Genomic DNA, 13,952 nt, shown 5'->3' with positions numbered 1-13,952 from the left:
CCCTGAGGTGGTCTGGATGAGAAACAGGAAATCATGTATCAGAGCCAGGAAGCCAACCCAGCCTGGTGTGGGGTCCAGGGAAGCAGGCAGAGGTCGAGCTGACCCTAAGGGGCTGCCCTGGACTAGGGCAAGGTCTCAGCCTCCCTAGCTGCAAGATGCCTACAGGGAGGGCTGGGGATGGGGCTCAAGTGGTAACGCGCTCGCCTGGCATGCGTTCGATCCTCAGCACCACATACAAAGATGTTGGGTCCACAGAGAATATTAAAAAAAAAAAATCTCTCTCTCTTTCTCTTCTCTCTCTCTAAAAAAAAGATGCCTGCCTGACTGCGCAGTGTGAGGGACAGAACAGAGCTGGAATTGGGTGATGGTGTCCCGAATTAGAGGTCTTTGGGTGACCCCAGCACCCCGAGGTGTGACCTAAGCTCATATAGTGGCAGTGGTGGCTGTGATCCTGAGCGACCCGCCTCCACCTTCCTGGTTTCCCCGTCTATAACATGGGGATACCCTGCAGAAACCCCTGAAGCACGTTCTGAAGGCATTTTCCAATAGCACCCAGAAATTCCAGAAACTTGGAAATCCCCACGGCCCTGAGAAGCGAACTGGTCCTTATGCGCGGCGGTAGAGGGGAAAACTGAGCAAGGTGGGGACCGGGGGCCACCGGAGTAGGGCTGGCTTCCCGGGGCGCGGGGCCGCCGGGCGGGCGCCGTCCCGCGGAGGCCCAGGGGGAGGCGCGCGCGGCGGCGTTCTCGGCCCGGCCCCGCCCCGCAGGCCCCGCCTGCCCGGCGGGCGCGCCCTGGCCTGGGAGGCCCTGCCGCCTGCGGTCCCGCCGCCCGCCTCGCACTGAGCCGAGTCCGCACGGCTGCAGCATGAGCCGCCCCGCAGACAGCCCGATTTTTACGCCCGGAGAAGACTGCGGCGCTGCGTGGCGCGCGGCGCCGGCGGCCTACGACCCGGCGGACACGCACCTGCGCATCCTGGGCAAGCCGGTGATGGAGCGCTGGGAGACCCCGTACATGCACGCGCTGGCGGCCGCCGCCACCTCCAGAGGTAGCCCCCGCCAGGGCGCCGGCGGGGAAACCGAGGCCGGGGCGTGCCAGCCCACGGTCGGGTTGCCCGTGGCGCCCTAGCGCCCCTGCGTGCCTCGGCTTCCTCGTGGTGGAGTGGGGCTGCTTGCTAGTGGGACGACCGAGTCAGGCAGGGGGGATGTTGCGGGAACAAGGCCAGCACCCAGTAGGCGCCCGCTAAGTAGCAGGAATTTCCCCTTCACAAGAAATGAAGTCCCTGCTCCCTGGGGCAGGTCAGGGGTCCTCGGACCGCTACCTGGGGTGGAGCTTGTCTGTGATAGGAGCTGTGGGACGCGGAGCAGGTGCCTTCTCAGGACGGGGGAAGCCTCGCGCTTGGCAATGGCTAAGAATAGCTCTGGAAAGCTGAGTTTAGGAGACAGCTGTCCCTTGTGGCCCTGCACTGCCTGGTGGAAGGCCGTGTGCCCCAGACTCCCAAGACCCCCATGAAGCCCTTCAGAGGTCCAACGTGGCCTTTGGGTGCTGAGCCTCAGTGCTCCCACCTGGCCAATGAGCACATCCAGTGTCTCTGTGCAGAGCAGTGGAGAGGGGCTTTGATACACGGTCCAGAAGGACTGTAACCTCTCCTCCCAGAGCATTCCAAGTCCTAGGCCTCAACCCAGCTTTGCCCTTGCAAACTTCGTGGTGCAGAGGGAGGGAAGGGGACAGGAAAGTAACCAGTTAGAGAGATAAGGGCCACCAGTACAAACAGCATGGGCCTGGTCTCAAAGTCCAAGGCTCTAACCTCCCCCCGGGGGCTCTGGCCAGAAGCTTCTGTCCAAGGCCTCTCCGGCGGGCCACCCTTTCTGGACACTGGCCAGGGCCCACGCTATTGCCTCTCTGGACTGCTGTGTTCTGTCCACCCACAGCACCCCTCCCCTGTCCTTGTGGCAAATGTGATTCTCGGCCAGTGCTTGCCCTGCACCCCCTCCTCCAGGCAGCTCCCCAGAGGAACCACACGTGATGCCTGGTGTCTTTTGTCTGTCCAGGAGGCCGGGTCCTGGAGGTGGGCTTCGGCATGGCCATCGCGGCCTCAAAGGTGCAGGAGGCTCCCATCGATGAGCACTGGATCATCGAGTGCAATGATGGCGTCTTCCATCGACTCCAGGACTGGGCCCCGCGGCAGCCACACAAGGTGCCCCTCTGCCTGCAGACCTGGCAGCCCACTTGTGATCACTGGCGCTCCCTAGAGGAGGCTGGGGGCCTGGGGCGGCCAATGGGGAGATGGCGGTCTCCCTTGGGAGTCCCTCCCTTTCAGCAGGTAGGGAGATTTGGGGGACTGCTTCCCTGTCTTCATTTTCCTCCCCTCTCCCAAGGTTGTCCCCTTGAAAGGCCTGTGGGAAGAGGTGGCGCCCACACTGCCAGACAGTCACTTTGACGGTGAGGGTGCCCCGGGAGCTAGATATGGGGGTGTCATGGGGGTGTGCTGAGCTCCAGCTCCTCTCTGGAGGCTCCTGCCCGGCCTCTGCTCATGGAGGGGTCTTCTAAGTACACCATGTGTGGCACGCACCTGGGGACAGCCTGGGTGGGCAAGGACATGAGCCTACTGGAGAGCCTGGTGTGTGCAGAGGTGGTGTCCAGTGGACATGATGCCCACCTGCAGCCCAGCCCTGACAGAGCCCTGTTGCCACGCAGGGATCCTGTATGACACGTACCCGCTGTCAGAGGAGACTTGGCACACGCACCAGTTCACCTTCATCAGGGTAGGAAGCGGCGGCGCTGGGTGCTGTGCGGGCGGGGCAGGGCGCCTGGCTTTCCTCCCATTCCTGACTGCTGGGGTGCAGCAGGCCTGTGGGGAGCCCCTGTCCAAACCCACCTCCTCCCCAGGACCACGCCTTCCGCCTGCTGAAGCCTGGAGGAGTGCTCACCTACTGCAACCTCACCTCCTGGGGGGAGCTGATGAAGGCCCAGTACTCAGACATCACCACCATGTTCCAGGTGGGGCCACGGGAGGGCATGGGTGGCGACTCTCCCAGGCAGAGGCCCTGGGGACCTCTGGGAGGGCTCCCCTCCTGCAGGCCTCAGGGCTGAGGTCCTGGATGGGCTAGACTGTACTGGCTGTCCATCCAGACCCCTCACTGGGTCAGCCGTCTGCCATGGCTCCCCAGTGCCCTGAGGATACAGTCTGGCCCTATGTCCCCTGTGGCCTGTCCAGCTGTTCCTATCAGAGCCTCTGCCCACCACAGGGCCAAAAGGCAGGTCTCCTCATGAGACGTGTGTCCGCAGCCCACATGTCCGTCCTTCTGCTCTGGGGTACACTCCTAAGGACATGGAGCACCACCCCAGGCGGGGCCACCGAGGGCCTTAGTGCCTTGCTGGCCCTGGGATGCTGGCTGGGGGCTTGCTGGGAGGACACCCAGGGCATGTTGACAGCTGCACTCCACCCACCTGGGCACACACCTGGGGCCTGAGGGGCAGGGCTATGACTACCACCCCCTCCAGGAGACACAGGTGCCTGCGCTGCAGGAGGCGGGCTTCTGCAGGGAGGACATCCGCACGGAGGTGATGGCTCTGGTCCCGCCAGCCGACTGCCGCTACTATACCTTCCCGCAGATGATCATACCCCTGGTCACCAAGCACTGAGCCACCCGCCTCCAGATCTGCACACACTCAGTGCCTTTGTGGGCCACGGCCCACCTACTAGGCCTCTGTGCCCCACCTGGTGCCTCTGCTGGGCCTGATCCAGCAGTGGTCACAGCTTTTCTGATACTTTCAGGTAACCTGCTGGGCTGAGAGTGAAATAAAGGCGGCCACTGGGCCTGGCCAGTGGGCATGTGTGCAGTGGTGTGTGCAGCCCAGCTTCCCAAGGTCAGAAGCCTGCCCATGGTGGCTATCCCCTGTCCATGCCTGATGCCTGTAGCAGCTGCTGCCAACCAAGGTGGCAGGAGGCGAGACCACTACTCTGATGGCAGCAGAAGGTCTTGAGGGGCTAGTTAGGGCCTCACAGGGTGGGGGGATGGCCCCTGCCCTGCCCACCCCAGTGAGCAGTGTCATCCTGAGTACTGCTCCACCATTGCAGAGCTCCCGTTGTCCAGGGTCTTGACCAGGACCCCACCGCCCAGGGAACAGACTGGCTCAGCTTGTTCTGGGCCCAACCGGTCACCCCAGCTGTTGGCCTTACCCACGCAGCTCTTGGGCCTGTCCATTCACATGCAGGCCCTCAGTGCTGCTGTGCCCTCTGCAGGGACACTCCTGCCAGCTCCCTCCACACGCTGAGCATAAAGGCCAGGCCGAGGGCTCAGTGCAGGACACTCCCTTTGACTGGAACAGCTGCCACTTTAGCATGGTCTTGTCCCAAAAGCTTTTCTTGGGCTGGGCACATGGCCAACACTGCAATCCCAGTGACAGGCTGTGAAGCAGGAGGACTGCAGGGTCAAAGTCAGCGTCTGCAATTTAGGGACCAATTTAGCAAGACCCTGTCTTAAAATGAAAGGGGTGGGGATGTGGCTCAGAGGTAAAGCACACTTGGGTTCAGTCCCCAGTACCAAAAAAAGCCGTCCTTTGACTGGGCCAGGCACCCACTGCCTCTACCCTAGTGATCTGGGTCCGCCATCCTATCCCTGATTGCTGGGAACTGCCTGTCCCCAAACCCGTGGTGGCCCTCGCTGTGGACTTGCAGAGCTGGGGTCGGCAGAACATAGGACATCCAAACATGGTTGAGAACACACACCTCTGAGGAAGGCAGCCTCTGGTGAAGGCCTTCCTGAGGCCACCTGGCTGGAGACTGCGCACCCAGGGGTGCTCCAGGGATGGTCCCCAAAGGGGACACCTGTGCCTGGTGTCTCCAGGGTAAGGATCAGCTGGTGGAGATGTGGCTCTTTCTCTTCAGCCTCTCAGTGTCCTTACAGGTCCAAACTACTCAGACATGGACTCAGGAGACAGTGGCCACTTGAGCCACCCAAAAAGCCAGCAGCTGTTTAAACCAAGGGGGCCTGAGAGGGAGAGGGTCAGGGGCCCCAGGCCAGAGCCTCCCAGCAGGGGTCATCTGGGTGAGGGGCCAGGCAGTTCACACCCTGGCACCTTCATCCACAGAGTAGTAAGAGACCCTGCCTGGCAGAGGCCCTACGGAGCAGGCACAGGATACCAGGCTCACCCACTCCTCAGCTCTGTCCCACACTGTCCATCTGTCTGGGGGTTGCTATCCCTCAGCCCAGGGCGCCTCGCACCCCACACTCCACACAGCACGAGGACTGAAGTTTATTCCGTCTTGGGGGCAGGGTGCACAGGGCTCCAGTGGCTGCAGAGGCGCTACCTGCGGTACCAGATCTTGAGTCTCTTCTCCCGTTTGATCTTCCTCTGAAGCTGCAGGATGCCGTACAGCAGGGCCTCCGCTGTGGGCGGGCAGCCTGTGGGGGACACGAGCTCAGCTCTCTCCTGTGGGTGACCTCTGGCCACAGCAGTAAGGCCACTCCAGCCTGCCCTTCCCTCTGCAGTCCAGCCCCACAAAGGTCTACCAAATGCACCCTGCTGGGCCCAGGCAGGTGGGCAGGACAGGTAGAAGACCTGTGCAGAATGGGCCAGGCTGACTCATCTTCCCCTCCTGCTACTCTTCCTGGACTCTGCAGGCCTGAAACAGGACCTGGGCAGTGCCTGCACTGCCTGGTCTGGCCCTCGGGCACTCCCAAGAGGGGAGAAGCCACTGCCCTCTGGGTACGGGGGCCCACATTCACAGGCATGGGACCTGGGGCCAGGGAGCCCAGGGCAGACAGCTTGAGCCAAGAAGAACAGGGAGGTAGTCCCCTGGCACCAGCCTCCAGCATTCCTGACCAGGGACATCCCTTGCTCGCTGGAGGCCCAGGCTACAGCATGAGACAGCCTAGAGCTGGGCATGGTTGTCCCCCATGTCCAGAGGGAGCTTTGCTTCCAGACCTTAATGACTACTGGTTGTAACCAAAACAAATGCCCAGGAAGCCACCCCACAGTGCCCATCTGCCACTCACTGGGACTGCCCAAGGAAGGGGACACCGTAGGCCTGCATGTGAAACAGGACGTCCAGGTCAGCATGCTGTCAGCCAGCCAGCGCTCAGAAGGCCCTGAGCCCTCATGGGACACACACACCGAGGAAGCCCTGGCTGTCGCTCCTGGCCCTGCGCTTCCTGGCTCCTGTGGTGCTGGGACAGAACTCGGGCCTCACGAGTGTCAAACAGGCGCAGCACCACTGGGCCACACCAGCCTGCCCTGCACTCTATTTGCTAGGTATGGCCACCTGGTCACCCCTGGATCTGAGGAGGTCTTACGGGCCTTCCTGTGAGGACCAGGAGTGTTCCTTGGCCTCCAGGAACATTTTCCCATTTCTGTAACTATACATGGCTCCATGTGGTCCCAGCATGGGCCAGTCCAGTATCTGGACCTTCCCTGCAAGAGTCCCTTCGCTGACCAGGGGCTGGGCTACCTTGGACCAGTCTGTCTCTGGAGCATGTCCTCACCTGGCACATAAATGTCCACGGGCACGATTCGGTCACAGCCTCTCACCACGGAGTAGGAGTAGTGGTAGTAGCCGCCTCCGTTGGCGCAGCTGGGGGAGGGGCAACTCTGCAGAGGGCTGCGGGCAGCACCCACCTCCTCCCACCTCCCCCCACCAGCTGATGGCAGCCTCCAGGGCCCCTCTGCAGCACAGGGGCAGGTGTACAACAGCCCAGGTCTGCTGATGGCCAATTCCCGAGGGCGGCCAGCGTGAGGTCAGAAGACTGGCAGGAAGCCCCTGGAGGAGCACAGGTCGCCAAGGCCATGCCAAAACCCACAACCTGCTGCCTCCACCCCAGGGCAAGCCAGGAACCCCCCCCCCCAACTCCGGGCCACTGGCCCCAGGGCTGTGGGAACAGGAACAGCCACGCCTGGCGACGCACTGGCTAAGTGAGCTCTGGGGTGTATCTCAACTGCTCTGAATGAGGTTACTGGGCTGTCCACATGCTGGGGCGTCCTTGGCCACCAGCAGGAGCGAGCTGACACAGCTGCAGTGTGGGCAGACCTGAGCGCCTGATGCTTAATGAGATCAAGACACACAAGGCCACAGCAAATGACCAGTGACAGGAGAGTCCAGGACAGGGGAGTCCAGAGACGGGATGTGGACTCATGGGTGCAGGGCTGGGGGGATGGGGGCTACTCATGGTGATGGGGTCTCCTTTTGGGGTGACAGGATGTTCTGGAACTACAGATTCTCATGCCTCTGTGTAACTACAAGCTACTGAGCTGCCCACTTTAAATGGTCAACTTCATGGTATGCAAATTCTATCTGGAAAAAACTAAAAGTGACTAGACAGCCCTGGTAGGGAGGACCGAGGGCGAGGCCCAGGAGTGTGAGTGCCAGGCTACTGACCCACTGCTCCCAAGTTCAAGAAGCGGAGTGCTAGGCGGGTGCTTGCTGCAGGCTGGGCCGCTGGGGAGGTGTGGCCTGCCTATGCTCCCCCGCCCCCAGAAATGAGACCAGGGGGCAGGGAGGGGGCTGCAGCCCTCGGCACTCACCTCCCCATGGACACCACGTAGCGGGGCTCTGGCATCTGGTCATACACCTGAAAGAGACGTAGGTCTGCCGTCTCTGTGGCCCCTGGCAGGCCCCTGGCGGGCCGGGCAGGGGACAAGGCATACCTTGCGGAGTGCTGGGGCCATCTTGTTGGTGAGCGTGCCAGCCACGATCATCACGTCGGCCTGACGGGGGCTGGCGCGGAAGACAACACCAAAGCGGTCCATGTCGTAGCGGGGTGCAGCCATGTGCATCATCTCCACTGCGCAGCAGGCTAGGCCGAAGGTCATGGGCCACAGCGAGCTCTGGGGGCGGGGGGCAGGGTCACACACAGCCCACCGTGGAGTCCACAGGGGAAATGTCTAGGTTGCTAGCCCCACTTGAGGGACTACCCTGGTTCCCATTCCAAGAGCAGTGGCCAGGAGGGAGGGCTGCCCCTCACACCAAGTGAGCTCCGGGCCGGGGCCCTCTCAGAGCACACTTGCTGCCAGACACATCAGAGGAACTGCCCATGGGTCAGTCCGTCCGGCCCAGCACATCCTGCAGGCACCAGTGAGAACATAGGTCTGAATCTCCAGGCCTGCTCAAGTTCTGAGCCTGTCCCACACGTCCCCAGGATCTGCAGCCAGCAGCTCCTGCACAGCCTGGCTGACCCCCCAGGAGCCATCCTTGAGCCCTTGGCCTGGCCATTTCCTCAAACTGTTGGCTTTGTTCCTCTGTGGCTCTTGCTGGCCCCCCACCTGGGTAGGAGACCTCAAAGTGTCCCCCATGCCCAGCAGATGTGTTAACAAAGGTGGCCAGGTCCAAACTACAGAGCACGGATGGCCAGGTCCACCTGGCTGGCCTCTGTGGCTGGCCAGATCCTGAGCCCCCAGATTTCTGTGATATGCGAGACCCTGCAGAGGGCACCTGCATCCTGGAAGCTGCAGCTCTGGCAGGATGCTCACAGGCACACGCCAGTGGGCGACAGTCAGCCTTGGGGTGGGTCAGGGCTGATCTGGACACTGAGTAGAGTTCCTGGTCCTGACCTGCACACAGCAGGGGGAAAGGACCTACTGCTCTCAGAATGTGTGCCTTTTCTCATTTGCAAAACTCCTCTAGGGGCTGGGATGTAGCCCAGCTGGTCCAGTGCTGCCCCACAGGCACCAGGCTGGTTCAGCCCCCAGCACCACCCACACAGCTCTGTCAAGAGACCCCAGGAAGGCGGAGGCCCAGGGAACTGTGAAGGGCGGGGTGGAAGTGAGGAGGGTGGGTTCAAGGACAGCTGGGACACAGGTGTGCACTTGTGTCCACCGTGTGCAGCGCTGTGTGAGTGTGCAGCTGAGGGGGGTTTGGAGTGCAATGGGGACTCACTCGGCGGGCCCAGTTGATGAGGTCGTCCAGCTTGGTCACCACAAACTCGCCGCGGCTCCTGGGAAGCTCGGTGGGTTTAGGAACCATGGCTCTGGCCTTGGACACAGCAGGCTGGGTGCTGAGCACAGGACACACTGGCATGAGAAGGCATCAGCCTGGCAGAGCCCCCGGGAGGCAGGTGTGGCCACCCTGCACCCCTGCCTGGAGGACCTGGCCCAGAGCAGTCTTTCGGAGGGAAGGACAAAGACAGTCACAGGCACGGTGCCGGGATCACACTGGTTGAAGTCTGAGGCCACAGAATCGAATAAGCAGAGGAACACAAGAAGGCCACCTCGGAGGGCAGTGGGGACATGGAGGTGGGGATGGGACCTACAGGCCAGGTCCTGGCAGAGCTCTCAGGGCAGGGACACAGAAGGAAGCCCAGCAGACACCACCAGTCAGCAGCAGTGCAGGCAGCGGGGGGCAGGCAGGACAAGGAATGTGGGGTATATGACCTCCTCCAGAAGCCAGCCTCACCTGCTGGGGCCCTCTCTGGCCAGGCTCCGATGGACGCCTCGTGCCTGCATGGCTGAACCCACATCGGAGCTGCCCAGGAGAGGAGCGAGGGTCAGTGATCACCTGAGGCTCTGCTGGGTGAACCCAGGACCCTGGGCAAGAGCCCACTTCCTGTCCCTGTGGACCTGCCCTTCCCTCCCCACAGGGACCTCCAGCTCTTGTACCCAGTGGCTTCCCACCCTCTCGCTCAGAGCCCTGACAGAGCCTCTGAGTTCCTATGGCCATCACCCAGCAGCCTGACGATGACCCAGACTTTTGGAGTGCTTCTTCAGGGAGGCACCCAGCTGGTCCACAGGCCCAAATGTTGAAGCAAGGACAGTACTGTGTCATCTGCAGAAGGACTCTCTGAGGACAGGTCCTGTGTCCCTGGCCAAGGGATGGACAGCCCCTGGCCCTGCCTGAGTTGCCACAGAACACCTGCGGCAGGCAGCAAGGAGTGCTGAGGTGCCGCCCCAGGCAGACAAGGGTGAGGGAAGCTCTGGTCCACACAGGGCCCCACAGTCCACATGCCCAGGACAGGAAGCAGGTCCTGTCCTGCCCTGACCTGGTGGGTGACCTTCACCAAGGGGCTCCCTTGTTGATGCTGAAGGCCCCTTCCTACTCTGAGGCCCTGCAACAACTCTGTCCAGTCAGTCAGGGTGGTCAGGCACTCACCGCAGGCCGAGCATCCGGACACAGAGCGGGCTGAGAGCTGTGGAGAGAGCCACGGGTCACAGACAGTGAGTACCCAGGGCCACTAGCTCAGGTGCCGGGGCTCAGTCACAGGGTCCAGCCTCAGGCGTCTCCCCCAGGCACTCCCCCACCGCCTCTGCTGTCCTAAATGCCACTCCACAAACGTTGGTGAGGAGGATCGCTCAGCACACAGGCAGCTTCACCCCTTCTGAAGACCCCACCACCCCAGCAGGAAGCCTGACTCCACACCAAGGCCACCTCCCTGTGACCCGCCTCCTCCCTGCTAACCCTGCCTTGTCCTCTGCACTCGCCACGCCCTTGGCCTGGACACCCAGCCCCACACTTGCACAGAGCTGGCCCCTTCTCATGGTGCAGGTCTGAGCTGATACCATCAGGGCATCAGGTCTACAATAGCCCCAGGCCCTCTGGACCCTGGAACCCATCCCATCTCTGCCCAGTACTCGTGTAGGGTCTGCCTCCCTTGAGACACGGGGACCTCCCTGGATTCCCTAGCACCTAACCTGGCCTTGGCTATGTTGGGCATACGCATACAGGTGGTGCTCAGCAACTGTGTCTGAGGCCCCAGGCCTTGGCTGTGCTGAGGGCTTCAGATGCTGCCGACCTCCACCCAACCTACAGAAACCCACCACCTTTCAGAAACCTGTAGTCCAGCAGGCAGCAGAGGCACCACCCACGTCAACCCACGCAGCCAAGAAGCCCACACACAGAACAGAGGGGGACTGCTCCATACGGAGGCCTCCTTGGAAACCACCCAGAGGGAGAAACCTGAAGCTCCAACAGGCTGCTGTCAGACAGGGAGATGCACAGGGTGGGAAAGGTAGCTGGACACACCAGAGATCCTGACGAACAAGGAGGACACTGAGGAGGACAGGCTGGGTGCAACTTATCCCCCAGATGCATGTGGTGAGATTCAGCTGTGTTTGAAGAGAGGTTCTCTACAGAGAATTCACAGTGAGGTCACTGGAGTGGGCCCTAATCCACAGGACTGGTGTTCTTAAGAACAGAGAGGCCAGACGGCACCACGGCATATGCCTGTAATCCTAGCAGGTCAGGAAGCTGAGGCAGGAGGACTGCAAATTCAAGGCCAGCCTCAGCAATTTATGGAGGCCCTAAGCAATTTAGCAAGATCCTGTCTTAAAAAATAAAAATGACTAGGGATGTAGCTCCGTGGTAAAGTACCCCTGGGTTCAAGCCCTAGTATCAAACTAAAAAAAAAAAAAAAGAGAGGAGTAGATGATTGAGGCTGAAGAAGAAAGATTGCAAGTTCAAGACCAGCCTCATCAACTTAGTTAAACCCTGTCTCAAATCAATTAAAACGGGTTCTATCTGCAGTACTGATTTAAAGCCGGGGGCCTTTGGGGCTGGGGCTCAGTGGCAGAGTGCTTGTCTCACATGCATGAGGCACTGGGTTTGATCCTCAGCACCACATAAAAATAAATAAAATATAGATATTGTGTCCATCTACAACTGAACCCCCACACACACAAAGAGGAGATGATCAGGACACAGATATGCAAACAGGGACAAACAACCATGTGAAGACACAAGGAGAAGCTACCACACACAGCCAAGCCAAGGGGAGACCTCCAAGGATCTGACTCCCAGGCCCCGGGACTCGGAGGATGAATTTCTGTGGTTTAACCACACCGACTGTGGCAGAAAGAGCAAATTAATCCAGGGAATGGTGGGGAGGGACGGCCGAAGGGAGAGGCTGCTGTCCAGGCTGTGGGCAGCTTCCTGCATCCAAGGTCCAGGGCCGGAGTCCGCAGCCCCAACCCCTGCAATCCCCACAGGTTCTCCCTCCTCGCTCCGGCCTGTCCAAGTGGCTGCCTTCTGAGGAGGCGGCAGCTTCAAAAGTCTCCTAAGGATGTCACTGTAACCTTGGCAGGCTGAGGCCGGGCATGAAGGGCGGTCCCCAGGCCTCAGTTTCCTGCCTGAGAAGTCAGGGACTTGGGTAAACTCACAGCCAAGTGCGTGCCCTGGGGCGCCTCTGTACCAGGCTCACTTGTGACTAGTAATCACTGCTACTATTACCATTGCCACTTACTGCTCTCTCTGTCCCTGTTACTGTCCCTGTTACTCTCTGTCCCTGTTACTCTCTCTGTCCCTGTTACTGTTACTGTCCCTGTTACTCTCTCTGACCCTGTTACTGTCCCTGTTACTCTCTCTGTCCCTGTTACTGTCCCTGTTACTCTCTCTGTCCCTGTTACTGTTACTGTCCCTGTTACTCTCTCTGACCCTGTTACTGTCCCTGTTACTCTCTCTGACCCTGTTACTGTCCCTGTTACTCTCTCTGTCCCTGTTACTCTCTGTCCCTGTTACTCTCTCTGTCCCTGTTACTCTCTGTCCCTGTTACTGTCCCTGTTACTCTCTCTGTCCCTGTTACTGTCCCTGTTACTCTCTCTGTCCCTTTTACTCTCTCTGTCCCTGTTACTGTCCCTGTTACTCTCTCTGTCCCTGTTACTGTCCCTGTTACTCTCTCTGTCCCTGTTACTGTCCCTGTTACTCTCTCTGTCCCTGTTACTATTTTCTGGCGACGGAGTCTCTCCACGTTTCCGGGCTGGCCTCCGACCGCGGGCTCGGGGAATCCTCCCGCCTCGGCCTCCTCCCACCACACCGGGCAGGGCGAGCGCGCAGACACTCGGCAGGGTCTCCCTGGGGGTTAGCCTTTCCTCCTGTTCCGAGCCCGGGCAGCAGAGCGCGGCGCGCCGGCCCGCCCTGCGGCCCGAACAGGGCGACCCTCGCCCTCTGCCCGGGCCTCGGCCTCGCCGACCGCAGGCTGGCCGCGCCCCACCCGGCCCGGCGCCCCACCCGACCCGGCCCCGGCCGGCCCACGCCGGCGCCCACCGCGCTTACCCGCTAGCGCCGCCATCTTGGCCTCGGCCTTCAGACAACCTTTGCGGTTCGTCCTCCTCAGCGTTCCGGGTCCCCTGGGCCGTGAACAAAAAGCCTCCGCGAGCGGCGGAAACCGGAACTCCGTCCGGGTCGTTCCGCTGCGCTTCCTCCGGCTTGCTCGTGCCAACACCGGGCGCTTCAGGAGGATGGCTCCGGGTGCGGGGCCTGCGGGGCGAGGGTGACAAAAGGAAACGTGACGCCTTTGTACAAACAAAAAATCACCCTGCGCGTCCCTGGGTGGGCTCGAACCACCAACCTTTCGGTTAACAGCCGAACGCGCTAACCGATTGCGCCACAGAGACAGCGCTGTAGTCGGGTGCCCAGTGGCGTCCTACGAGGCATGCGCGCTCTGCGCACGGCGACGGCGGCAGCAGCGACGCCAGCGGCAGCGGCGCGGGGCGGAGTTCCGGCAAAAGGACGCGCCTCGCGCTCGGCCGAAATAGCTCAGTTGGGAGAGCGTTAGACTGAAGATCTAAAGGTCCCTGGTTCGATCCCGGGTTTCGGCAGAAGTTTTGGCACCCAACCCGGACTCTCGGTTTGCTCCCCGGCACGTGACCCCTTCGTGCAGCCCGGGATCCAGGAAGTTGGCGCCGACTCCACCAGCAACCACCAGTTCTCCCACTTCCCCCAACTTCCATTGCTTCCCAAACTTACTTACCTTCTTCAGTATTTTAGATTTTTTAAAAAATTGGCAGTGCTGTAAGTCCACCCAACACTTTCCACTTTGTAGGGCTACAGTCAGTACAGACTATAAAACAAATAACCAAACTCGAGTTTGGAAAACGCTTCCCACGTGCACATCATTTGCTGCACACAAATCCTGCTGCATCCCTGCTCCACCTTTTCCGCCCCTTTCCCTAGTGGGAGACTGGGGCTCCAGCAGGCCTGCCGCCTACTGAGGACCGCGCAGGACCTGATGAGTTCTGAGGGGCTGG

At 60.9% G+C, this 13,952-nt stretch overlaps 2 protein-coding genes and 2 non-coding genes across 7 annotated transcripts; 2 read left to right on the top strand and 2 right to left on the bottom strand.

Annotated features, from left to right (window-relative positions):
• The first annotated feature begins 766 nt into the window (after positions 1-766).
• Gamt (guanidinoacetate N-methyltransferase) lies at positions 767-3,830 on the top strand. Its single transcript, XM_005331969.4, has 6 exons — positions 767-1,047; positions 2,051-2,196; positions 2,378-2,441; positions 2,697-2,764; positions 2,889-2,999; positions 3,504-3,830. The coding sequence occupies exons 1-6, from the start codon at positions 867-869 to the stop codon at positions 3,642-3,644; spliced, it is 711 nt and encodes a 236-aa protein (XP_005332026.2). The 5' UTR covers positions 767-866; the 3' UTR covers positions 3,645-3,830.
• Positions 3,831-5,242: 1,412 nt separating this feature from the next.
• Ndufs7 (NADH:ubiquinone oxidoreductase core subunit S7) lies at positions 5,243-13,423 on the bottom strand. 4 transcript variants are annotated; one of them, XM_078032661.1, is made up of 9 exons: positions 13,274-13,423; positions 12,979-13,182; positions 10,084-10,120; positions 9,391-9,459; positions 8,875-9,008; positions 7,647-7,826; positions 7,524-7,570; positions 6,488-6,576; positions 5,243-5,407 (listed from the first exon to the last, which is right to left on the bottom strand). In XM_078032661.1, exons 4-9 carry the CDS (start codon positions 9,452-9,454, stop codon positions 5,310-5,312), a joined length of 612 nt encoding a protein of 203 aa, XP_077888787.1. In that variant the 5' UTR covers positions 9,455-9,459; positions 10,084-10,120; positions 12,979-13,182; positions 13,274-13,423; the 3' UTR covers positions 5,243-5,309. The 4 variants fall into 4 exon arrangements, with proteins under 4 accessions (XP_077888787.1, XP_077888784.1, XP_021586500.1 ...); XM_078032658.1 differs by having other exon boundaries at positions 8,875-8,992; positions 13,274-13,422; XM_021730825.3 differs by lacking the exons at positions 10,084-10,120; positions 12,979-13,182; positions 13,274-13,423 and adding an exon at positions 9,974-9,996 and having other exon boundaries at positions 8,875-8,992.
• Trnan-guu (transfer RNA asparagine (anticodon GUU)) lies at positions 13,246-13,319 on the bottom strand. Its single transcript has one exon. It is a non-coding gene; the product is annotated as a tRNA-Asn (tRNA).
• A 27-nt stretch (positions 13,424-13,450) lies between the features above and the next one.
• On the top strand, positions 13,451-13,523 carry Trnaf-gaa (transfer RNA phenylalanine (anticodon GAA)). Its single transcript has one exon. It is a non-coding gene; the product is annotated as a tRNA-Phe (tRNA).
• The last annotated feature ends 429 nt before the right edge of the window (positions 13,524-13,952 follow it).

The sequence above is a fragment of the Ictidomys tridecemlineatus genome, chromosome 2 (genome assembly GCF_052094955.1).
Source record: "Ictidomys tridecemlineatus isolate mIctTri1 chromosome 2, mIctTri1.hap1, whole genome shotgun sequence".
In the NCBI taxonomy this organism is placed as follows: Eukaryota; Metazoa; Chordata; class Mammalia; order Rodentia; family Sciuridae; genus Ictidomys; species Ictidomys tridecemlineatus.
Note: the sequence above shows the minus strand (reverse complement) of the source record. Positions and strands in the feature narration are given on the sequence as shown.